The 23691-nt window shown below is 41.1% G+C and overlaps 1 protein-coding gene across 8 annotated transcripts; it reads right to left on the bottom strand.

Annotated features, from left to right (window-relative positions):
* Nucleotides 1-171: 171 nt before the first annotated feature.
* On the bottom strand, nucleotides 172-21421 carry elovl1b (ELOVL fatty acid elongase 1b). 8 transcript variants are annotated; one of them, XM_072661058.1, is made up of 10 exons: nucleotides 21366-21420; nucleotides 20849-20922; nucleotides 10750-10870; nucleotides 5046-5149; nucleotides 3337-3527; nucleotides 2980-3060; nucleotides 2802-2858; nucleotides 2604-2709; nucleotides 2171-2307; nucleotides 172-1037 (listed from the first exon to the last, which is right to left on the bottom strand). In XM_072661058.1, exons 4-10 carry the CDS (start codon nucleotides 5104-5106, stop codon nucleotides 687-689), a joined length of 984 nt encoding a protein of 327 aa, XP_072517159.1. In that variant the 5' UTR covers nucleotides 5107-5149; nucleotides 10750-10870; nucleotides 20849-20922; nucleotides 21366-21420; the 3' UTR covers nucleotides 172-686. The 8 variants fall into 8 exon arrangements, with proteins under 8 accessions (XP_072517159.1, XP_072517162.1, XP_072517164.1 ...); XM_072661061.1 differs by lacking the exon at nucleotides 10750-10870 and having other exon boundaries at nucleotides 21366-21421; XM_072661063.1 differs by lacking the exon at nucleotides 10750-10870 and having other exon boundaries at nucleotides 5046-5126; nucleotides 21366-21421.
* Between the last annotated feature and the right edge of the window lie 2270 nt (nucleotides 21422-23691).

Raw genomic sequence — 23691 nt, 5'->3', positions numbered from 1 at the left:
TGAGGCTACATTGAACCACCGGAACCAGCGACACACACACATGCTGCAAATGAAACCAAGCTTACAGAGAAGTTGTGAAACATCAGGGTAACGCTGCGGAACTGTGGAGAAAGCAGCCCTTTCAGACGTGATGCAATTATGGAAACATACTCAAGAAACGCGAAACAAATATTCATCATATGGTCCCATTTGAAAATGGAATTTATTTGAAGTTCAAGTCACTTAAGTAACAAAAATTTAGAACCCTATAGTATCAATTTCATTAGTTTTTTGACAGTAAACCTACAGTATTTACAGTGGGGAGCTCAGTTTGACTTAGAGGAACTGTACAGTGCTGTTTGTCATTGGGGAGTCTGAGTGAGGATGGGAGTAGGGAGTGCATTCACTCTGCTCGTGACAAGGTGAGAAACATCAGTGAAGAAAATTCATCTCTGCTCTTCTCTTCATATATTGTGCTCAGTATTTATTTTCTTTAGATTAAGAATTAAACAAAAAAAAAACATATAAACAGGGATCCCAGACTCATTCATCTCCCCATGTATTTGTGCATTATTAAAACTACAACAAAAAGGGGAAAAACAAATAATACACAGTGAGAAAAACAGTCCCAAAACACTCTTTGGAATCCATGGCGTTTTGTGCAGGCACTCGTGGTCATGCGTTTTGGATGTTCTTCTCTTGCCCATCTAGGCTTTCTTCATCTTCCCACTGTGGGTGGTTCCGTTCTCATGGTGCTTCCTCCCATTGGTCAAGCCATTCTCATGGTGGACACCATTGCCATTTGAAACTACCGAAGCACTGTTGGCGATAGCACCATTGGACGCAACACCGTTGGCCTTGCCATTCAGACTTAGCTGTTCGGCGTTCTTTGGCAGCCTCTTGCCCTTGACGTAGGCCTGGTACCAGAAATTGGAGAAGAGGATGAAGAAGAAGGTGCCGTACATCCAAATCAGGTGGATAAAGAGAGGCATCTGATAACCACAGCTGCTCAAGAAGTAATACTGTGTAGCATGAAGGGACACCAACACGAACTGGGTCTGGAGAAACAGGAGACACAAACCAGTTCAACGTAAGACCTCGAATGCAGGCTAAAGTCAGATGATCTTTACTTTGAGTTTTGGTTTTTGCGCTCATGTACCAAAGCTGTGTAGAGGCTACTGCAGAAACTGCAAAACGGCATCTGAAGATACTGGATATGTCTCACTGTCTCTGATTAAAGTGGAGTTATCAAATAACTGAATTTAGGCTCCGGTCTAATGCACTGCCACTGGGATGGCCTGGGGGGGGGGAGTTTAAATCCTGAACCATGCCACTTGGCCATCAGCGGCCTAAGAGTCTAAGACAGCAAAATTGGCCACGCTCTCTCCAAGGGAATGGCGATATCTCCCCTCGTCACTGTTAAGCGATGTTGGCCGGCATAGACATCTGTTACCCGGTGCGGTGGAGCTGGGGACCCAGCACTTTCCACAGAGTGTGCCGGCTGCCCAGCAACGCAGCATTGGCAGCAGTTTAATAAGAGGCTGTGGCTGGTCTCACATGTATCAAAGGGAGACGTGTTAACTCCTTACCCTCCTAGTAGCATTGCTAGTGCTAGGGGGAGTTAAGCATTTTAAAGTAGGAACATGCATGAAGTTTCTTCTCCTCCCAATCTATCATCCTATAAATACCCATCTCTACCTATCCTGTCCATGATAAAGTTTCCACACCAGCATCACCTGGTCTCCTCCCTTTAACTCAACTCTTTTTCCAATCCTAGCTCCACATTTGATTGGGGGAAGGAGGGGGGTTCTGGCTTTCTAACTCATAGAAAAAGCCACCTGAACTTCAGCCCAAAGATCTCGGAGTTCTATCATGTAGTATATAGCTGTATTTCTCAACCCTGGTCCCAGAGACCCACTGACCTACACTTTTTAGTGTTACCCCTGCTCCCAACACACCTCATACATCTAATTTGCCCATCAACAGCCCATTATTCAGTTAAACTGTGTGTGTTAAAGCAAGAAAAGCTCTAGGGCTGGCCAGGGTTGTCAAACACTGCTTTATAGTGCATTATACGTAATAGCATTTATTGAAGGTCATTCTGAGACCAGGGGTCATAAATTCCAAACCCAGGAGGACAAAGTCCTTTTTTCGCATACGGTGATGTGATTAACTCTGTTAATAAATTTACCAGTTGGATGGCTGTCATGTATTTCTTCCACCAGAGGTACTTCTGGAATCGGGGTCCTGCAGCAGAGAGGCCATAGTAGAAGTACATGATAACGTGGACCACAGAGTTTACCATGGCATGGAACGATCCCATTCCACCTGCAAACACAAATCAGTAGGTTATGCATCTTTCGATTTACTACTGTAAGAGCAAAGAGATTGTCAAAATAAAATGGATATTTTCTGGTATACACCAGAACAGGGGTCTGCAATCCTACTTCTGGGAATCTCACATTTTGGTTTCTGTGCTTTCTGCCATCCAGCAAGCTTGATTAAAATCACTAACTAATTAACACACTTCTCCTGGGCTGAGTCAGGTGTGTTACAGTAGGGAACAGAGCATGGGGTCAACAAAACAGTACTGACAGCATACATTCCCATCCCGAAACACTCACCAGGAGCAAAGCTGACACCCCACCACCAGGTCCAGGGCATAAACGAATGGTGGAAGATGTGCAGGAATGTAATCTGACTGTGTTTCTTACGCAGCACAAAAAACACCTAAACAAACACCAAATGCTTTCAATCAAATATCAGTTACTCACACAGAGAATGAAATGCCATTTATAAGAATTAAAGAACATCGATCTTACCGTATCCATGAGTTCAATGAACTTTGAGAAGAGGAACAACCAGGCCACTCTGACCATCTACAAAAAAAAAAAGGTTTCTTAAATACACTGCATTTTAGCATTGCCATGTATTGCAAACAGCTCAGCATCATGTGTGGCTGTATTGATCACCAGCACAAATGTTTAGGTCTAAACTTACCCTCAGTCCTTGAGGACTGTCAGAGTAATCGACTGGGTCACATCTCCATGTATACCCTGTAAGCCACCCTGACATCAAGAACTGGAAAACAAACATAGAAAAGGCAAGAGTCATTCAAGAGGATAATTTGTTAAAAGCTTTTCTGTAAAACGCTTGGTTTTAGAGAACAAGAGTATTTATGCAAGTAAGTATATCAAGCTACTTGTATTCCTGGAAGGTTCCTATACATAGGAGCGTCTCATCATGGTCGACTTCAAAATGGCAACTTTACAGGAGAATGAACCAGCGTATTACCAGTACTGGCCCTACAAGCGGCCTATATATATGCACATGAACATAGTGTCCAAAAGCTCTCACCTCATACACAATGAAGCTAGACAGAAACACCAAGGAAAAGTTGTAGACAATCATTGGCCCTTTCAGCTGGAAGGGTTTACGGTTGGCCATTATCCGAGGGCCTGCATACAGTACGAAGAAGACATAGGCGACCAGAATAGCAGTCATGTTGACCGGACTCTCCATCAATGGGTATCCAAATAGCCGTGGGTCTGAGATGGAAACACACACCAAACCACAAGAGAGAGTTAGTAATCCTTAAAGAGAGCAAACTTCCTGATTTAAATATAGCTGGACTAGTCCTGAATAGGAGTTATTGTGGAAGACCTACATTGAAATTGATCATCCATGCTTTGCCCATAAATGAGAGTTTGGACAAAAATAATAATAATCTTAATTAGCTTAAAAGCAAATTACAGCACACAGCTTCGTTTGTGTCACAATATTTACGCATGGAATATAATATTTACACTTCACACTGTATGTGTGTGAAAGGTCACACTGTTAAAATAGATTGGTTGTGGGGTTCTTTCAGATGCTGTTGTCGTTTCCAACCCCGCTAGAACATGTCCAACCTCACAAAAGTTGGCATAAAAAGATAGACCTGGGGACTGAACAAGGACAGGTCAACTATAGGTGAATTCAAGCCAAAGACACATCTCAAACACTGTTAAGGGTTCCCACTCTGTTTAGGATTTTTCCCCAGGACTTTTTCCAGGGCAACATGCATACAGCATGATTGTTAAAGGCCTCTTGGTATAAACTGGTTTTACACACATGGTTACCAGATGTGATTCACACTAGGGCTGGGTATAGTATGGTATGGTAAAAATACCATATCACAATATTTAAAGACATGTTCAGGATACACAATATTTATATACTTATCGCAATACATGTAATCATAGACAAAATACATCAGTAGCAGCAGTTTCTTTAAAACTACTGTTCAGATACTATCCCATAATTAGTACATTGATCTAATGCTCTTCACCTCATTAAACCAGTCTAATTACATTGTTGGTAATGAAACTTGCCGTTAATCAGTATTCTTTAAGCACTGATAATATCCTTGTGTATCACAATACAATAAAATATCGTCAAATTTCACACCCATTACTATATGAAACTCTCTTCTGTAGGACAACTATACAATACAGCTGACTGATGCTAGAGATATGCAGAAGTTAAGAAATGTCCTACTCATCAATTTTGTATCAAAACACTGTTCAATACTTAAATAAATAGAGCATCTGTAGCTAAAATGTGTGATATGAGTGACTCAATATCTCAGCCTTTCCAAGAGCTCACTACTATTTCCAGGACTTATTTGACAAATCTTCTCGTTTTCCAGAAGATTCCTCAACTGTAAAAGTAGTCTTTAAATTTCCACTTTTTCCAGATTTTCCAGGACATGTGGGAAACCCTTCTGATATAATAATAATCATTCAGCAACTACATGGAAATCAATGCAAATAGGCTGAGTTACTCTGATGTGAGGAAGCACTGGCAGTTCTGTGGGGTTTAAGAAGTTTGAGTACATACAGTATTTTACAACCCAATTTTTCTCAGTTAACCAAATAACTCAAACCCAACTTAAAAACTGTCAAACAGGAGAAGAGCTTAAGATCATTCCTACAGATAACCTCTGACACTGGGGTTTAACAGGTGTGTTAGAAGGGCTGCTTTGTGAAGCAACACCCTGGAAGCTGATTTTATTGAGCACATACCTCTCCATTCCAGAAGTTTATTGTACACCTCCAGCACTCGGTCTGTGACAGTCTCCAACATGATCACCAACTACTGGACTTCTTAAAGCAAGAATAAAAGAAACCTGTGAACAACAACAACAACAAAAAAAAAAAAAACAGGAAGCTTTTAAAGTCCATTTTAAGCAACAGATTTTCATGTCTGCACATGGTGTAAATAATTACACTTAATTACAGTAGACCCTTGAAGGACTTTTGGGCTTTTAAAACAGAGAACAGCCTCCTGTGAAAGGGGAAAAAAAAGAATCAGAGACTGGAGCCAGTGTGAATGATCATCGTAATGACCTGCATGCTGCAGACATGTGATACGCCTGCCTCATGAGGTTAACTAGTGACTCTGCCTGCCCTTTCTCTCCCTCTCCCATTTCCCTCCTCCCTCTAAACAACATCCCTTCCTTTCTTCCTCTCGGCAGACATGGCCTGATGCTGACAGGGAGGAGCTACAGCTGGGAGCGGAGGGAAAAAAAAAACAAAAAAAAACACACACATACAACATACACAACACAGTTCGAGTGTGTTGCTCTAACCTTTAGTGCTGTACAAATCACAAAACCAGCTTTTTCTCTGGTTATAAGTTCCATTAGGCAAGAATGAGTCTTTGACGAAGCTTAAAGTACAGTGTAATCAGGACTGTATAAGAGGGCTTGTTCTTATCGCCTTCTCTGAGTCACTGCCATGGTTTTGGCAAACAGGGGAGAGGTGCAGGTGTGGCCGAAGGAAGGCACAACATGGAGCGAAAGCTGGAATGTAATCAGTATTAAAAGAAAAGAATTCCGTCCTGGCACTCTGGGGACTGGAGTCCGCAGAGGCACAAACGCAGATTCGCAGCAGATGTCATGGCAGAGAAAAAGACGAGGGTGCGATACGACGTAGAGTCACATACCACAGCCTCCCACATCACCAGCAGCTTTCTACTAGCCAGCCTTCACGCCTCCATTCACATAACTGATCATCTTTTGTGCTACAGATATCAGATCCTTCTCCTTCTTCCACTTTTTTTGAGCCATTTTCTTTCTCCAACAGTCTAGTTTGCTTCTACGACGCTTACAAGTCGAAGATTCAGGAAGGGCTAAATATCAGTGTGGTTACTCCAGCAGGGCGTGGGCGCTGACTTGAGGATGAGGTCAAGTTACGCCAGTAATAGGATTTCAAAGGACGTGTTTAAGGTTTACTCAAGCCATTTCCTTCGAGGGCTGTGTATTGGCAAGAGCCTGGCGATATGATATGCATCAAAATACAGGAGTTACGATTCAATATATTGCAATTGTCTTTTGTACATTGCATAAAAACAACACATCACCATATATGGTGGCAAATACAAGATCACAATACTGTAAAAAATCCAATTATCAATTGGACCATTAATAGCACAATAGCACATACAACAAAACACTTAAAAATCACAAGCAAAAATGATGTTTATGAATGAAGTTTACACACTGAATTGCAGTAAGTTTAATTAAACCTCTATAGGTAGCGGCAAAATCTACATTATGCTCAGATAATGTATAATGAGCTGCAATAGACCAAGATACTGAGAAACACGGTCATATTGCCCAGCCCTACATCTTCATCTTCAAGGAAATTTCGGGTTGTTGTTTTTTATTGGGCATAATTCAACTGGTGAGAAAAAGTCTTCCACAGTTCTTTGCTCTGTAATGGTTCATAGTAGTGAAACTCATGTCAACATCAGATCAGATGTTGACATCTGCATTTTATTTTCTATCCAAAGTGACCAGTGAACATACGTGTGTGTTTCTATATGTGTTAGATGTAATGCTAAAATGCTAAAATAAAATGTACTACTTTCTTTGAGTACCCTTCATGTATCTCACTGACATGTGCGCCTAAAAATACATTGAGACCAAAACCTTCCTGCAGGAGTATTGTAAAAACAATGCCTCAGACTGAGCATTCAGAACCACTGAACCTGTAACTTTATTGTGAGTGTTTGCAAGCATTAAACTCTTCAGATGTCTGGTTCACATCACCACCACAATAAACAGTTCTGTTGTTTTTGTTGTACATCCAGAGTGGTTACTCATTAAAACGCTCCAAATCCCCCACCCGACTTTGGTCATATCCCCCTACCACATGATGCTACCAGTGCTGGGAGGGTGAAGGCTAGCATGTGCTTCTTTAGAGTCACATGCAGCCAGCATTCTTGGGCCACAATGTCTATTTAAACTACCACCAACACAAAGCCATTGAACAGCTAAACACACAGGAGGATAATGTTTACTGCCTAACTAATGGAAACACTGTCTGGGTTTGAGACAAAGTGTTTTGAGAGGGAGCAAAGCAAATTATGCTCTCTGGGAAGCCCAGACAAGAAATGCTGTGGCATCACTGGGGATCAAACCAGTAATCTCCAGATGACTGGGCTAAGGGTGTGTTTATCCTAGTTGCCATATTGGTTATTATGATGATTTAATTATGCCGAAACTTCAAAAATCAGTCAAATTCCTGGTGATACCACTTAAACAACAAGGAAAAACAAGGAAAGATGGAAAAGCTGGGGAACCAGGTGTTACCAGCTCAGAGAGCAAACTATAATATAATAATGCATCTGAAACACAGGTAGCAAATTCCCTCAATCATGTACAATAACAACAAAAATAAACAAATAAGTAATTTGATTCATATGCAATAAGTGTTTATTAACAATTATTTTATATTCACTTTGTCTTGGGGCAGGCTTTTTAATTTTGTCGTTTTTTGGGATGGTGAGATACTGGTAGTAACTTACCATTATAACATCATACTTCCAAACCCTAACCAACAACTAATTGTTAAAGTGTAGCCCAACTCTAACTTACATCATATCATCTTAACGGCCCATCTCATCTAAACAAACCGGTTCACTCACTGTGCTGGTCTGCCGAAGTTCCCTAGATTGTTCTGCACGAGTGGCATTTAAGATCCTGCTGGAATGGCTGGAATCAGCAGGTGCCTCCAATCTTAACACTTATGCAGGTATCTCCAGCACATACGTAGACAGTCACGTGTATTGTGTATACACACCTGCCCTCATCGGACCTAATCGGACACCCTCGGGTCATGAAGTATATCGCGGTAGCATTGTGTTCTTAGAAGAAACGTCACAGAAAGCTGTGCTCTAAAATTCTGTCAGGGCGTGGACACTGTCTTCAAGGACGAGGTCAAGTCCTGCCAGCAATACAGTTTCAAAGGTTGTGTTGAAGGTTTAGTCAAGCTATTTCCATCTACCTAACGGTAGGCAGTATGGCAAATGTAATATCACAATACAGCACAAAAATATCATAGAAAGATCTGCTCTGACACCAGTGGGGTGGAGAGAAGAAGAGGTGGTCTTTCAACATGGCTCTAACATTTCCTGCCGTAGTGTTTCCATATTGCAGCTGTAGCTTCCTTGGCCCACCGCTGAAATAATTATACTTTGTGGCTTGGATGTTTCCATGACCCTGCTTTCAATGTGACATTGCAGCCTTTCCATGGCCTTTCACCAGAGCAGTTCTACAATTTTGCTTGGAGGTTTCCACAGCCTGATGCCGGAGTGACTCTACATGTGGTTCAGAGGTTTTCCCAGGCCCACCACCGGCGCAACTCTACATCATGACCACATTAACAGCCAAATGCACTAGAATGCGTAGAATATAATGCAAGACTTGACTTGTGGCTTACTTGAATTGCTGACATACAAAGTGGGGCTACTTCATGGATTTATGAGAATAATGACACAGGCGGCACATATGTATTTCTTTATGTATTTTTTTAAACTTATCCTTAAATTAGCCTTGTAAATACATTTTTGCTGGCTTTATATGTATAGAAAATGTGCCCAGAAAATTGCAGAACGGCAACCTAGCTGTTTCCCTAATCCATTTCAAGTTGTTTATCATGTTTAATGCTGTTGAATAATAAATATATTCTTGCATACAGTGTTAAAAAAAAATAAAAGTTTAAACAGTGTATTTTATTTTCTAGGGTTGTTATTTAGAAGTTCACAATGCTGCTACACTTTTTCTGAGACTTCTTCTGAGACCTGATTATCACTAGCTAGCCTAATTTATCAACCACTCCCCTCAGGTTCCAGCTTCTCTCGTCAGTTAACCACCAGTGCACATTGTCACATGTCTCTGATTAGAGGGAACTACACTAACGTGTAAACATTTAAAATGAGTGTAGAGCAGTTCAGCTATGTAACTGATCATTCAGCTTTGGTGTTTTAACTTTTCCTACACTCACTGAACTTTACATATGGCTTTTATGGATTTTGGGTGGGGGGGTTTGGTGGGGTTGACATTTGCCCACAAAGCCACAGGCTAAGTCCTTTCCCACAAGACTCAGAAAAGGCCTCTCGGCCCCTCAAAACCAGACAGGGCGACTGGATATGCTAAAACAAGTTCTCAGAGAACAGAAGGAGAAGTGTACACACCCATCTACAGCCCCAAAAATCCTTTGGTAGAGCCCTAATCTGCCACAAGTAGGTGATTGCAGCATAAACGTCTCCTTGTATAATCTGCAGTACATCTACTCCCTGGATAACTGATGTAACATTTGCTACACACCAGTGTTTACACAGCGACTCCGAATAAAGCCAGGTCTAGCACACACTTAAAAAAAAAAAAAAAAAGGTGCTACAAAGGGTTCTTTGAGCAATGCCAAAGAAGAAACATGCAAGTGTGAAGAACCTGTACGCCGGTAAATAACCTACAAACTTGGTTCTTTTTGGAATCAGGAGTGGTTCTTCTATGGCATCACTCAAAGAACCCTTTGTAGCAGCTTTAAAGGAACAGAGAGCACTATTCCTTCATAATCGTCACAAACAAAAAAATGACAAGCTTTACCAAGTGGAAATTTCACAGTAATCAAATTCCAGCCGGCTTTAGAACGTTTTCCAGTTTTTTTTTCCAGGCCAGCTGGATTAGAAAGAACAAGAACACAAGAAGGACAAACCTTCAAAAACTGTCCAAAGTAGGAGCCCAAAGCACTGACCAATAGCTTTCGTCCCTTTAAACTCAGCGTGCTTGACTTCACCGGCAGGCGTGAAATGACATGGTTGCCAATGGAGATTGCGGAACCACCCTGCTCTGTGAATAGCGGTCATGTGATTGTGGTCCATCAGGGCACAACATGAAAAGAATCCAAAAAATAATAATAATAGTACAGACTGTTTGCTAACCTTAGTCACATGAGCCAAACCACAACACAAGGGTCATCCGGCTGAACGCTTACCGAGCTGCACAACTTCAGCTGTTTTAAGTTCAAACTAAGGCCGCCTAGCGTGGCGCCGCTTCAGCAAAAGCCCAGAGTGAAGGGTGAGGCTGCGAGCTAGCTGCAGGAACAGGCATCCTGTCAATGAATCATGCAGTGGAAAAAACGGGCCACGGTTTAGAGTTAATGATGAACAGAGGGAGCGGAGAGTATCCCAGAGATTCGAGCCACCGAGGCTATTAGGCAAACACACGGACCTACGTCTGTTAATGGGGCGTGACTGTAAGAAAGGCAATCTAACTGATTAAGAACAAACACAGCCATCACCCGGCAACTATGTGAACTACTCGGATTACAACACATTATAAGGGAAGATAAAAGTTTGGACGCATGATGAGGGCAGGGTCTTGCACACCTGAACAGGCCTTCTGTAAATGTCTGAAGGGTGGTTAAAAAAAGTTCCACTCACCTTCAGGTCAACTTCCCCTTTTTTCCCCCTTTCAGAGACTGCTACCGAGCGCCAGCGTGCCAAAACAAGTCCTGCTCTCCCGAATCAGATGAAAAATGAGGCCTGGAGAGTAGCAGAGAGACTGTGGAAGAAAGAGAGAGAGAGGAGGAACAGCAGAGGGAGAAACGGAGAGAGAGAGAGAGAGAGAGAGAGAGAGAGAGAGAGAGAGAGAGAGAGAGAGAGAGGAGTGAGAGATCGGCTGGGTGACTGGTACAGCTGGCCTCAGTCTCCTCCCACCCTGACTCACCCAGTGGATGAATAACTGGCTCACGGACAGATTGTGAGCGAGATCGAGAGAGGGAGAGAGGAAAAAGGAGCTGTGTGTGAGCATGTGTGTGCATGCGTGCGCGCGCACCAAGTGTAAACGAGTGAGTGCTAGAGCAGGAAGAACTTCTACCACACAAGTGGCTGCTTGGAGGCTGACGGCTAGGGCACAGGGGAAAAAAAGGGAGTTCTTGCACTTCCAAAAAGCACCGCCTCTTTTCCCCCCGGTCAAAACGTCTAGTCTTACTCAGGCATAGGCGTAGTTTTCACCAGGGACGGGAGTGGTGGAGTGGGGACACTTTTCAATTCTTTCACAGAATGATGACAGAAGTGGAACTAGAAGATGGACCAATCAACTTAAAGTAGAAGTAGTCCGTTAGCAATGCTTCCTTTGACTTTTGCACAAATTACAAGCATGGTGTTACCAACGCTTTCGGTTTCCATAGCCTACACGGACAGGCTTTCTGAAGGCATAACACTGACAATCATTGAAAGCATGGCTACTGATATACAGCAGCATATAGATGTATGGGCATCCCTGGTCAAAACGTCTGCTACTGTAAATAGCTACCAAGCAAAAGACGCAGCATTTCCTCAGGTTTCAAAATAACAAAAAGGAAGTGCCTAAAATGTAAGATCTCCCTGCATGTTCAGTACTTGGTAACACGCCCTTTGGCAAGGATCACAGCTTGTAGACGCTGTTTGTAAATGTTCTTTCAGTTCTTGTTTGAGGGACTTCCGGCCATTCTTCCGTGCAAAAGGTTTCTAGTTCTGTGATGTTCTTCAGTCGTCCATCACCGTGCACTGCGCTTTTGAGCTCTGCACCCAAATGTTCATCAATATTCAGATCTGGGAAATGTGAGGGCCATGGGAAATCCTTCAGCTTGGGCCTCCTGAGGTAGTCCACTGTGGATTTTGAGGTATGTCTAGGATCTGCTATAGAAGCCCCACTGTTTTCATCCTTATTTATTTTTACAGACTATAATGTTTGCTAGAGAATAACTTTACCCAGTTCAATAATTTCACTATGACCATATACACGGTTACACTATACCATTTTGCATTAATAAACACTATATTTTATACAGACTAACACAGGGTGAAATGTCAGATGAATATTTTATGTAAAACCAGATTCAAGTGCTGTTGGACATCTTCTCGTTTTCTTAAAACAATGTCATGGCAAATTTTGGCAAAGCAATCAGAAAGACATTTCTCTTGAGTGACCCCTTTTTTGGGAAAACACAAAATTGCTGTCTGAATGCGAATACTGTAAAACCAGAGGCATTCAAATTTGCTTAACATATTCAACACTATCCTATGCCATATATGCCTGTACAATCCATAAAACAGCCTGTATGTGTATGTTGAAGTGGGGGTGGGGATAGGGAGTCCGCCCCTCCCCCACGACCCTAGAGGTGAGCTGAGGAACACGGCCTGGCCCACAGCTTTACCCCCGGCCTGCACCCATAGTATTATTCACCAGCTGAGGGCAAGAAATCAGTAGCCACACTGTTACTGTGAAGTGGCCTATTGTTCTACACCAGCCGGCTTGGGTGGTGGGGGTGGTGGTTTGGGAGTGAGGGGGGGTCGCAGAAACACGCCTGTTGAACACAAAGCCACTATCTAGAATGACACTCCTCTAAACACACCAAGTCTTCGAAACGTAATGCTGACCAGGCCTTAGTCAGTTAGCAGTTTTTCTAAACTGACCATAATAACATGCAAGCAGTAGACCAGAAACAACCACCAGCGATCCACAAACCATCTTGGCCAACTGCGAAGCCTGAATGAGAACACAAGATTAAAATACCAATCCTGTTACGCATGACAGAAGTCATGATGCATCCTATTATTACTGCACGTAGTATTACAGGTATTCTTTGATTACCTACATCAACAATGATTACTCTGATGTCATTGAACAGAGAGGTCAGGGCGGACCATTGACCTATTTGTTTTTTGTTACTTTTTACTGTATTTATGTTCAGCTACATCTGTTCTAATGTTTTAACTACACATACACAAACACACCCACTGATCAGCCACAACATTAGCACCACATCAGCCTAATATCTAGCAGGTCCCTCTTTGTGCCACCACAACAGATCTGACCATTTGAGACATGGATTCTACAAGATCTTTGAAGGCATCTTGTGGGATCTGGCAACAACACGCTAGCAGCAGATCCTTTAAGTCCAGTCCTTTAAGTCCCGCAGACTGAAGACCCACCTCTTCAGAGAGTACTTGGGCGAATAGAGTACTATGGTCGCCTTATTGTATTGTGTTTAGTAATGTCTAAGCTTAGAGGTATCTTTGAATTATTATTCTATTCTAACTAGCTATGGTTTCTTTCTTGGGTAAATAGCAAAGCACTTTGTAAGTCGCTCTGGATAAGAGCGTCTGCTAAATGCCGTAAATGTAAATGTAAATGTAAATCTGTAAGTTGGAAGGTGAAGCTTTCATGGATCACATCAATGAGACTTCGGTGTCTATAGCCCTGTCACTGGTTCACTGATTGTCCTTTATTGGACCAATTTTGGTGCATACCAGAAAACCTCTCCCAAGATCTGCCTGCAGTTTTTGGAGATGATCTGACCCAGTCGTCTAGCTGTCAAAAATTGGCCCTTGTCAAAGACCCTGTTTACACCTGGTAACTTTGGGAGACCAGTATCTGGATTGTATCCTCACAAGATTTAAGCCACATACATTCGCACTGGGTAGTCGAATGTGTCTCTGGCTAGTCAGACTGAAAAACGATTGCTGTGTGGGACGGAATATGCATATCTGTCATTACATGGCAACCAGTTGTTTATCTGTTTAGCCTTATCCTGAGATGGATGCAGTCTCGAAACTCTACGGTGGCATGATTTTACATGCCGTCAACTTCCATGCTAATCTTCCTCATAAGCGACGTTGTTTTGACGATGTTTTGGTTGTACAGGGAGGGGTTTCGGTTATCAAATGAGTCTTGGAGAGGCGGTTACATTTACAATGCATATAACAAATGCATCTCAGACCACCTCCTGAAGTGGTTTGAGTGATCAGATTTGGATGCGTTGTGGGAGTGTTTACAGTTGCATTGGCTTGCCCTTATCCAGACAGAATCCTCTCACTCAAAGATGCATGACGTGACCAGATGTAAACAGGGTCAAAGTGGCTTGGATTCTTATGCTTGCCCATGTTTTCTGCGTTTAACACATCACCTTCCAGAACTGACCATTTACTTGATACCCACAGTATTCTCAGAAAAGTGATCATTAAATCTTTAGTATCAGCAAATACAGGTTCAGGTAGTCGAGTAAAATGGTTCTTCAACACCACCAACATTACATCACATCACACAGTGTGAGAGTGTGTGTACTTTCAGCCAAGATGTCTTAGAGGATTAGATCAGATTCATTCTTTTCATTCCATCCGATATCTGATTGAGCCTTTTCTGTTGATATCGGCCTGGAACAAACACTCTGAATTTCAACACATTTAACATTCAACATGTTCACCTATATGTCCAAATGTTTGTGGACACCCCTTCTAATGGATTAATTCAGCTACTTTGTTCCTGTAGCTGTTCTTGACCCCAGAACCTTGACCCCTAGCAGAAGGTCTTCCCTGGACATTAAAGACTCCAACAAAAACAGGTTAATAGTCTTGTCTATAGAAAAAAACTACGAATGAGCAGGTGTCCTTAAACTTTTTTACCCATATAGTGTACAACAAATCCATTTTTACAAACAGTACAATACTTAGAAGTGTAAATTAACAGTTATTTTTTCAGTTATTCCGAGCTCATAATCTCAGTAAAACCATACTAATTGACTTCTGGTAGAAGGTCTAAGGTCATTTCAGTTAGGTTAAGGATGAGTATGCTGAGGGCAGGGCCCCGCCTGGAGGGAGGGGGGGTATCAAGTATTCAATTTCCAAAGACAAACTCACCTGCACAATAAAACAGTTCTGTTTCTTAGATAGACAGAGCCTGTCAGACCTGTCTCTCTACTCCCAGAGGATGAAGAAGTCAGAGAGGGAGAGGGAGGGAGGGCAGAGGGGGAGAGAGATAGAGAGAGAGAGCTAGAGAGAGTTAAAGTCCCTTTTCTCACTCTCTGCCTCACCTTCTAGCTGAAACATCTTTCATACTCTTCTAGCTGCCTGAAGAGCAGGCCTCACTTGACACATCTGCATTTTCCCATTCCCAGCAAGATGCCAAAAACATGAGGAATCTTTTGTGGTAAAAATGTCCCCATTTCATGTCAGAAAAAGAGGTTGCTGTAGCCATTGGGCCTTTCATCAAAGCCTTTAATGGGGTTCAGGGGTGTTGTGCTGACTGTGTTTTTGACATGATGTGTGTTAAAAGTGTAATTGCACTTAAACCATGGTTCCTAAATGGTCCTTGACTTGGATAAATGGTTCTTGAGATCTTAGTAATAAGTGCATAACTGAATGAGTATGAAAATCAGTTCACAGATTACTTTACAGTGGAATTATGAATAAAACATAAATTATGAAATAAATAATTATAACAGCATTATGATTATGATTAATGAGTGATTATATAAGCTGCTTGAGTTGTTCAGTTGACTAGGTTCTCCTAGTCAACTCCTAGTTCTCCTCCATGTTGCTACCATGTCGCAGCAGTATGTTTTTAAGAGGATAGTACATAAAACACACACTATGAAGAAAGTGTAAACAATATAAGAAACTTTTATTAACAGAATGAATATATATATATATATATATATATATATATATATATATATATATATATATATATAAATTATGTTGATTAGAAGTTCTGAATATCAGTAGCGATTCATTTTCTATTAATTGCCCAGCCCTGTCATGTGACCATGTGATGCAAACATTGTTCTGTTGTAGGGAGTTTTATCACTGAAGTGACATGTAACATGTTTAGTTTAGACGTCAATCAATCCAATCCAATCCAAACTGGGTTCAACATCTAATAATTCAGCTGAAAGCAACAGTCAAACTATTTTTCTCTACCATTCACTACTCTGTCAAAGCAGTCCATGTATGAAAGGAAACCCATTAATATATCTCCCCCTATTCAGCCTACCACAGTTTAGCCATGCCCACTCACATTGCAGTTCTTAGAAGTCTTTCAGCTGTGAGTGCTTTTTAAGGCCCAATACAGAACAGCCTGTTTAAAGGGATAAATAGAGAGGCTGAATCATGTAAAAAATATTTTAACCACAAAAACATTAAGCAGAACTCAAATATGAGAAACATGTAGGACATAAACTATTCTCATGTAAACAGCAAAGTCTGAATATACAGTCGGACTACAGTCCAGACTGACTGAACAGATTACACACAGGAGATTTGAATCCTTCTCACTTAGCTTGTCACATTTTGAGGCTTATTCAATATTACCACAGGTGCAAGGGCAGCTTTTTGACACCAAAACAAACACGAATGCAGCTGTATTTTAATAAGCAGCGGAAAATGCATACGTAGATAACTTTTGGTGCATCATGAAGGGGGTGTTTATGCTGGTTTGCAAGTAAACAGGGCTACAAACACTGTAAATTAGTCTCTTGCAAATCTCTTAGTTTGGCCCAGATTAGTTCAGAAACTGCATTGCATGCAAATGTGTAGTTGTTGACAGTTCAACCCACTTTCTTCTTTACTGATTTAAGCTACAATGATAAGCTTACGTTACGTACATTATTACAGTTTATATCTGTATATGTATGTATGTACACACAATGCTCTGAACTGCCTTTATAGGCATCAAATGAGGATTCCCTGGTCCATAGAAGTGAAACCAGCAGAGCTCAGCATTCAGCAGACGAAATAAGTTGCACATGCTAGTCCATAACACAGCTATCTGTGTACTCCATCTAAGTACTTGGCCTTCATCTCAGCTTAAAAACATTACATAAGTGCCTGACGGGGGGTTCAAATAAAGTAAATAACTTTCCACATTCCACTGGACACAAGAAGGATGAAAAACTTGCTTGACAGAAAAAGATGTCACTCAGCGTGTCGGCCATGAGCTTGAGGTTCGGATATATATGGTTAGCCCTTAATTCTATTCAAAGGTTCAAGTAGTGAAGCATTTCCCTTTAGGGCAAACACAAGAAGCATCATGCTATTCTTGTTAACACTATTCCTGAGTTTGTAAAAAGGCCTGGTCGACAGGTTCATCCAACACTCATACTCTTCTAGCTGCCAGAAGAGTAGCCTCACTGAAACAGCTACTCTTTATCCTCTCTCTCCTCTTTTCTCAGTCCCAGTAAGATGCCAGAGTCTGGTCCTCTATAGCAAATCCTCCAAATGGATCACATTTAGCAACACAACAAAAAAAATGGTTCTTTAGTAAAGGCAATAGTTTCATATAGAGCCTTGCCAACTTAAAGGAAAGGTTTAGCCATACATGCCAATGTCGCCAACAATGGACTGAAGCTAGTAGTCTGAAGCTAGTTTGCATATTATCATTTAAACGATGCCATTCTAATCTAACTAATCGCCTTCATTCACAGTTTGCAACATTAGAATTATTTACTGAATCGTTCCTTTAATGAACAATTTGGGCACCTGGGGGTCTTATGGAGACTGTTTGTAGATGGTTCCATATGTCACTAACAAAGGTTTCGCTACCGTAATTAGTCAACAAACCTTTTTTCCCCCCAATACTACAAAGTGAAACGCTGACCAAGCATTTGCTTATTTAGTCAGTCTATACAGTCATTGACACATCAACCTGTTGCATGATGAATGGACCAATAGGAACGGCCACAAAATTACTAGGAATATAATCTAAAAATATTTTTTTGCCTCTTGTAACGTTACTATTCTTAAAAATAAAATAAAATAAGTGTCTCTGGAGAAAATACCTGTGGGCTTCCAGGTGGTTCTTTCAACAGTATGTACATAGGTCTGGTATGATTGCTTCCTTTACTTTAATTGTTTTATTTCCTCCCACTTCTATATTTGGTTTTCTGTGCTTAAAACAACTGATCCAAAAAGCACACACACACACACACACACACACACACACACACACACACACACACACACACACACACACACACACAAAACGAGCTGCTGTGACCTTGGTGCAAGCTCTCAAATTTCAAATGTTCTTCTTCACCGTCCCTCACAAACACCACCACAGGAAACAATGAAGTCAATGACAAAGCCCTGTTGTGTGATGCTCATTGAACTCCAAAGGCACGCTCCAATTTAGTCTAACGGAGGCTCGAATGAAACGTTCAGGCCAACACTGCACTGTGCACTCTGCTGAGCATCCCTTTCAAAGACATTTGTGTAGTAAGGTAGTGTAGTGATAACGAATTTCTGTGGTCAGGACAAAACGATCAAAACCTCCAAAACGCTGTGATCAGTTAGAGTAAGCCACAAGTCTGTCTCACGGACAGCCCACTCGCCACACTCTCCTAATCCGGTGTGTCCAGTCAGCCCCAGAAAATGAAAGTATTATCTTAAGCCAGTTGGTTAATCGCTGAACATATGCAAACAGGCCTTTATCACCGTGTGCCAGCGTAATGCTCAACCGCTCTGCTTGACCACGGCCGCCCTACCTGCTCTTTACCTGGCTGCAGCGTCGACAATATTGAAATCAGCTATTTGTTTAGAAAGAACTACATTGTTAAAGGGAAGCATGTGGCAGCAGTAGAACAAAGTGCATCTCCATGGCACCTGTATTTAGAAAGGGAGCGTCATCTCCAACCTGATAAAGTACGACAAGGTCAACTAATTGAGAGGACATCGTTCTGAAATGAGACAAAAAGAAAACCCATGTAAAGAGACAAGTTCACCGCTGGGTTTAGTCATTATCTAACTATTCGGGGAATGGCATTGTACGAGCCAGGAATGCCTAGCCTGAGGTATGAGTGGCATTAAGTACAACTAAATTGTTTAATTATTAAAGACTTGATACAGACACAGTCATTTCCACATGCGTTTATCGTATTCCAAAAGTGGAGGAGACACGAAGCATCCCTCACAGTAGTTTTTCCCTAAATGAATGGGCTTCAATATGCCTGGAGAGGCATGTTAACTGAATAAACAACTCAGGCTGTTACAAATCAAAGGAACAAGCCTTGAGGCCTGTAACTGATTAGGGAAAAATAACACCATAAAAGAGGTCTTTTAATTAAATGGGTGGAGCCACAATAGTTTTCAGATGCCAAGATCAAAGTTCAGCAAGCAATCTGGTCATTTGGTGCAGTAACACTCTCTGCCAGGGCGCCTTAGCCTTTACTCAAGCACGAACGCAATTTAGACAGACTAATTTCTGTCCTTATGCGCCGGATTTTGGAATCACGTGGCTCTGTTTAGTCGCACTAGCTGGACGAATGCCTGTACTGGATGGTTGTCCAGCAAGGAAGAAAAGAAACAGAAAACTGCCCTCACATGGTACATCCTCAAAAGGACACAACCATTTTCAGTCAATCAATGAATATTTTCAAGTAAACTCCAACTTAGCAACAGGAGGGTATAGTGTTTAAATAGAGTATCTTAAAATTGGAAATTGCAAAAATTATCATTCGAAAATGTATTGTCAATAAAGCCCTGTTTTTGATGAGGTTCTTCCTATTTATTGCCATTTTTATACAGAATTTTATTTTTATGAGCCTATATATAACTTATACCAAAAACTGAATCAAACACTGAATTGGAAACATGTTTGAACGTGAAAATGTGAACCAATGACCTCTCCCCCACTCTCTTAGGGAATTTTTTAGGCTTATAAACAGCATGCAGTTTTAGTCGACATCATCTGAATCAGCAGACGGCAAGTTTCTTATTTATTACACTTTAGTTACTTTGAATAGAGAAGGACTGGAAGCATGTCATTCATCCATAATCCATAATTACAAGACCTTTCACTGCCCCCCAAGACAGAATGCTGCTTCTCTTGCACAAGAAACACTATGTCAGTAAAAGGTCAAAGTTTAATGAGCGTGGCCTCTCGGTTTACTTCATCAACCATTCAGAACAGCGCAGAGCCTTGTCCTTATGGAAGTCAATTTAGTTCGACACACTTTAGGTTGAGGTGGAAGACAGACACCCATAGACACACATCTATACATACATACATACATACATATACAGACCTAGTTTACAGAGTCAGCACTTGCCCCAGGATAGGTCTCATTCACCTACACATGTCAACCAGCAAGTTTGTCTCTTTAGGCTCAACGTTTCTGTTTCAAACACTGCGATGGGGGAAAGTCACCTTGACATGTCCTGAACCTTAGCTGAATTACAGTGTTATCTGGAACATGAGCACCTCAAAATGTACTAAAAGTCAAGTTACTGATGTGATAGAAACACATTTACAGACTTACATGTAGTGATGCCTGACCTGCTTTGAGCAATGCGATTCGAACCCCAAAACGAGGGCTTGTGGAACCTCAAACTAGGATGATTGTGCAAAATGTCATAAGTATTGTGATGTGTGATTATGACATCACAATACTTCAAGACTATCTGCATTACCACATCTATCACAATATTTCCTGAGGTTTGCGAACAAATTGGGAAACACTAATGCTACATTTAAAAAAATTATATTTACATTTTATATGATACCTGCAGTCCTACAGCTCTCGAACCACTGATGATACGATATGATCGTCAGAAAAGGCTGTTGTGACGTAATTTATCACGATAGAGTAGCGTCATAATGCCCACCCAAACTTATAACGCATTACCCTTTCAGCCTTTACGGCGTCAAAAAGACAAAGTATGAAGATCTGACTAAAAGATTAGGTACAAAAAATGAGTGGCTGACAAGACGGCTTTCACTCACCTGCTCGTCCTTCACTTTCTCCTCGCCTAGATGGAGACACACCGAGAAAACCTCGAGCTGCTCACACGGAACACCTGCAGGGGCGACAGTGAGCGACTCAGCCCATCAGCCAATCAGAGCGCTGCTAAGGCGGGGTTATACCGACAAGCTTTGGACTTCATTCAAAACTTCACATTTCCGCGAAAAAAATGCCGTACGATGCAGCGTGTTCTAAACCCCCACATTAGCGCTACAATCAAGCAGAAAGACCATACAGGGTAGTGGACAACTTAGATCTACTCTAGAAAACAAACACACACCACAACAGAGCTTTTCCCCTCTGCGAATTCCCCCCACCTAGCTGTCTCATGTATCTCAGGTCTCCCTCACGAGTACAGACAGACTGTCGCCCAAAAGCCCCTTTCAAGTTCTTGCGTGTTAGCAAGAATCAAAGAGTCGACGTGACCAAAACGAAACCTCCCCCTCTTTCACGGAGACCCTAAATATACGTTTTTAAGCCATAAGTAAACAGACCTACCTGATGCTGATGCCGAGGAGAAAATCGTCGCCCCCCTTGATCTCTTTTAGTAAGCTCTGACCCAACCCTTCAGCCACAGGAAAGGTGGGCGTTCAGAAGAGCAACGTGGAGGCGAGACAGCCACATAGCTTCACAGGGCGACCTATCAAGGACGTTTCAGCGGGATTGTCTTTAAATACACAGATAGATTATACTGTCTAAATATGATTGAATTCATACATTATATCTAAACACCTTTAATATTTTAATATAAAATCTGACATGCGTTTGTTTACATCTTCTTTCGCCGAAGTGATGCGGTCCGTTATTATACTAATGCTAATGTTTCGATGCTAACACCACTGTCACCACCGTCCGAGTCTTCTTGTGCGTGTATAAATATATTTACAGTGATACCTTATGGAATATGGACACATATGGAATTAAAATCTGTGTTTAAAGGCCACATTAGTTTGAACTAAACGAAGTTTGGAGGAGCAGAGGGAAACAGTGGAAGGAAAAATAGTTCCTATCCTAGTGTTTATTAAGTGGCTGTCATTTCTGTCTTAAAATCTGTCCGTTATTTTACACAGCTGTTATTTTACTCAGTTGTACGTTTTTTAAATACAAAACGATAAAGACAAAGTTCTGCTGATCTTTTTGTGACCTTTACTCAGGGTTGAGCCCTTAATCAATAGATCGTGGTTACTACGTTAGGCATCCTCCTAACGTGGATTTATCTTAAGATCTATATATATATATATATATATATATATATATATATATATATATATATATATATATAATCTTCCATGCTTTTTGTGCTATGCTGCTTGCTGCCCGCTGAAATAAGACACTCTAAGCATTGAAAAATCGTCAAGCTCACCATTACAAGTGATTTGGAGGGCTATAAATCATCCACCTGACTGGTGGCCCTGACTGAGCAGTATTCCTCAGCACACAGCAAGAGTAAATCTACAAATCTAAAGTCATATCTACAGATATTTCACATTTGTCAGACTGCTTTCTGTACGACTTGCTTTGTTTTGTATTTAAATGTTCAGTCTCAGAACTTTATAAATGACATGATATCAGATTCCATATATTTGCAATATCTACAAAATGATGGAAATGATGCAGGTATTATGCTAGCAGAGATGGTCAAGGAGATGTTGTGCTGGAGTAATAACTCTGCTCAAGACAGAGGTTCCATTTTCAATTTCTGTCCATTTATTTATTTTTACTATTGTGGTCATAGCCATTTGCTCTGCAGTGTGGTGGTCATGTGATAAATGGTTCTCTATCTTTGCTCAGTGGGTCGAGGGTCAAACACGGCTGCAGGAAAGGTTGTTGGTGAGAGGGGTTGGCGGGGAGAGTTGAGGGTTTGGCTGGTTTTACTTCCTGTGCTGTGATAAAAGGAAGCAGCCCTAACAGAGCTAACAGTTTAGAGCCAAACTAACATGACATAACTGTTAAGGTCATGGTGCAGCTATATGCAGAAAACACTCATCTGATTCTCATTTTTTTCTTTACATTAATTTTCTTTCATTTTCTTTTGTCTTTCTTTTGTTTGCTTTTGTCCAAAACAAGACACAAAAAACTCTCTATGGTTCCTCCTCACTTCTATATTTACTTTTTATTATTGGCATAAATTCACACAGACGCAAGGCTGACAAGCACAACACAGCGTAAACTAGAGTTAAGGCCAAAACTGTAATCTGCTTTCAGTTTCGAAATGAAATGTCTCCATCTGTTGGTGGTCTGTTGGCTTGGCCTATTGGCAGCAAACACAGTCATTTTAAGAGCCCAGTTAGATGAGCTTTTCAGATGTTGTGAAGTTGCAGATGTATAAAACTGCTTTCAGTGGTTTCACAAGCACACTTGTCCCTCCCTGTGACAACACATAACAACATACACTGTTTCAAAAGTCTGCAATTACATTGCAGTATCATTAACTGCAGTATTAATAATCAAAAGGGCAACTTTACAGGCGAAGGAAAATATCCTCTTAACTTTCAATGGAAGTCAATGTAACAACATTTGGACCATCATTCTAGACCCTTTCTGTTCATCCACTGATACTGACACAATACAAAACACAAATATTTTACACCACAGTGATGGCCTAAATAAATGTAGTTATTGTGAACAGCACAACACATTTTTATATGTTTTTATCAATATTTGAATTACTACAGGAATCATATAAAAAAGTGATTTTAGAAAATGATTTGAATGATTTTGATGTAATTTTGAGAGAATAATTGTCTGTCAAGTTGATTACCACCTTCATTCTTGTTGTTTTTACAGCTTGCTCAATAATGTTAGAATCATTTTAGAACACATT

This window comes from Salminus brasiliensis, chromosome 17 (genome assembly GCF_030463535.1).
Source record: "Salminus brasiliensis chromosome 17, fSalBra1.hap2, whole genome shotgun sequence".
Classification (NCBI taxonomy): Eukaryota; Metazoa; Chordata; class Actinopteri; order Characiformes; family Bryconidae; genus Salminus; species Salminus brasiliensis.
The sequence above is the reverse complement of the archived record's forward strand: the minus strand, read 5'-3'. Positions and strand labels throughout refer to the sequence as shown.

Excerpts from the sequence above, each read along its gene's own strand:
- elovl1b (XM_072661061.1), bottom strand. The coding sequence starts at position 5,106 with ATGTTGGAGACTGTCACAGACCGAGTGCTGGAGGTGTACAATAAACTT. Across the intron at positions 2,859-2,979 it reads ACAGTCCTCAAGGACTGAGG|ATGGTCAGAGTGGCCTGGTT; the intron begins GTAAGTTTAGAC and ends TTTTTTTTGTAG. Across the intron at positions 2,308-2,603 it reads GGGTGTCAGCTTTGCTCCTG|GTGGAATGGGATCGTTCCAT; the intron begins GTGAGTGTTTCG and ends TTGTGTTTGCAG.